At 44.8% G+C, this 2,096-nt stretch overlaps 1 protein-coding gene across 1 annotated transcript; it reads right to left on the reverse strand.

Moving 5' to 3' along the window:
- Nucleotides 1-260: 260 nt before the first annotated feature.
- On the reverse strand, nucleotides 261-1,346 carry gtdc1 (glycosyltransferase-like domain containing 1). The gene is made up of 3 exons (XM_034865474.1): nucleotides 1,136-1,346; nucleotides 760-843; nucleotides 261-420 (listed from the first exon to the last, which is right to left on the reverse strand). Exons 1-3 carry the CDS (start codon nucleotides 1,267-1,269, stop codon nucleotides 300-302), a joined length of 339 nt encoding a protein of 112 aa, XP_034721365.1. The 5' UTR covers nucleotides 1,270-1,346; the 3' UTR covers nucleotides 261-299.
- Between the last annotated feature and the right edge of the window lie 750 nt (nucleotides 1,347-2,096).

Consider the following 2,096-nt stretch of genomic DNA (forward strand, 5'->3'; position numbering starts at 1 on the left):
CAAACAACCCATAATAATCTGCAGGTGGAGACCGCCTTCACAATAAAGGTCCTCCTTCACAATAAAGGTCCATCCATTACTCACCCTTCCTGGAACCCCCAACCCTTCCTGGAACCTCAACCCTTCCTGGAACCCCAACCCTTCCTGGAACCCCAACCCTTCCTGGAACCTCAACCCTTCCTGGAACCCCCAACCCGTCCTGGAACCCCCAACCCTTCCTGGAACCCCCAACCCTTCCTGGAACCCCCAACCCGTCCTGGACTGCCTACTACAACATCCATGAAGAAGATGAACTTAACTTACCACCTGTGCGGCCAGACGATGTGGAGAGGTTTCCTCTGGTCTTCGGGGTCTCCAGGGTTCTGGTCTATTTGTCCAGGTCCAGGTCTGGAGTCACGTGGATCTTCCTGCTCTTCACACCTGTACAAATACTGTGTTACAGATTTTAATTACATCTTTACTTTCAAGACTATTACTCAAGTAAATATTTTTTAAAGTGACTTTAAATTCTAAAAAAGTTATTTTATGGGAAGATATGTTTACTTTGAGGTACTTCCTACAACACTGCGTAGAAGAAGAAGAACAACAACAAAATGGCCGCTGCCATCCTTAAATACAATATATAACTTTATTTATGGGACATAAAGTACAACGTGTATAAATCTCTAAACACACATTGAGTTTGTAGTATTAATGACATATCGTCCTGTAGTTGATCTTTATACTCTCTCAGCTGGACCACTGAACACAGACCGTTACCGTGGAGACAGCGGCTCGTCCTGCGGTGTGATGATGTCATCAACGTGAGACTTCCCGCGGAGCAGTTTGTGTTTGGGCAGCAGCCTGAACCAGGAAACGGGAAGCAGACTTTGGGTCGGAGTCTTGGGACATTTTCAGGGGAATCACAGCGTCCAATCAGATGCTCCGGATTGTCCCGTCAAAATCGACACTTTAATTAACGCATTTTATCCATGTTGTTGACTTTTTCTTACGTTTTTGTCCATTTTTACAATGTTTGTCACTTTTTTTAACGTTTAACACCACACAACACTAACTTATTAACTTTAGTTTCAGTTATTTGGGGAATTTGTGACACACACACACACACACACACACACACAGCAGCGTCACTGACCTGCTGACGTCCGGCAGCTGCAGCGGGAAGTACAGGACGAGACACTTTGGACGGATCAGCTGATCCAGGTCTCGGGGACGGTGGTCCGGCATCTTCTTCATGAAGGAAGAGATGGAGGACAGGAAGGAGTCCATGTTGTAGGACGAGTTGAACACCACCACGTCTGATACGAGGCTGACAGAGAGACACAGAGAGACAGACACAGAGAGACAGAGACAGACACAGTCAGAGAGACAGACAGACACAGAGAGAGACAGACACAGACACAGTCAGAGAGAGAGACAGACACAGAGAGACAGACAGACACACAGAGAGACAGACACAGTCAGAGAGAGAGACAGACACACAGAGAGACAGACACAGACACAGTCAGAGAGAGAGACAGACACACAGAGAGACAGACACAGACACAGTCAGAGAGAGAGACAGACACACAGAGAGACAGACACAGACACAGTCAGAGAGAGAGACAGACACACAGACAGAGACAGAGAGACAGACACAGAGAGAGACAGACACTGACAGACAGACAGAGCTATGACTTGAGCCCGACCGACCAGGGAAGGTAAAAATTGAATCTGTAATTTTGTACTGTAATTATTAACATTCTATTAACATGTTATTAACATGCTATTAACACGCTATTAACATGCTATTAACATGTTAACATGCTAACATGCTATTAACATGCTATTAACATGCTATTAACATGCTATTAACATGCTATTAACATGCTATTAACATGCTATTAACATGTTATTAACATGTTAACATGCTAACATGCTAATATGCTTTTAACATGCTATTAACATGCTATTAACATGTTATTAACATGCTATTAAAATGGTGGACTGCTGAGCTGCAGGAGACTGCTGGGTGTCCCCTGACTGGACTGGCTAAAGTGTCCCCTAAATGGCTGAAGTGTCCCCTGACTGGCTGAAGTGTCTCCTAAATGGCTGAA

This window comes from Etheostoma cragini, unplaced genomic scaffold, assembly GCF_013103735.1.
Source record: "Etheostoma cragini isolate CJK2018 unplaced genomic scaffold, CSU_Ecrag_1.0 ScbMSFa_1631, whole genome shotgun sequence".
NCBI classification, from domain to species: domain Eukaryota; kingdom Metazoa; phylum Chordata; class Actinopteri; order Perciformes; family Percidae; genus Etheostoma; species Etheostoma cragini.

What these genes read in the sequence shown, in the direction of transcription:
- gtdc1 (XM_034865474.1), bottom strand. Translation starts at nt 1,269, where the DNA reads ATGGACTCCTTCCTGTCCTCCATCTCTTCCTTCATGAAGAAGATGCCG. An exon ending in CAGCTGCCGGACGTCAGCAG is followed by an intron (nt 844 to 1,135) that starts GTCAGTGACGCT and finishes TTCCTGGTTCAG; the next exon opens with GCTGCTGCCCAAACACAAAC. An exon ending in GACGAGCCGCTGTCTCCACG is followed by an intron (nt 421 to 759) that starts GTAACGGTCTGT and finishes GTATTTGTACAG; the next exon opens with GTGTGAAGAGCAGGAAGATC.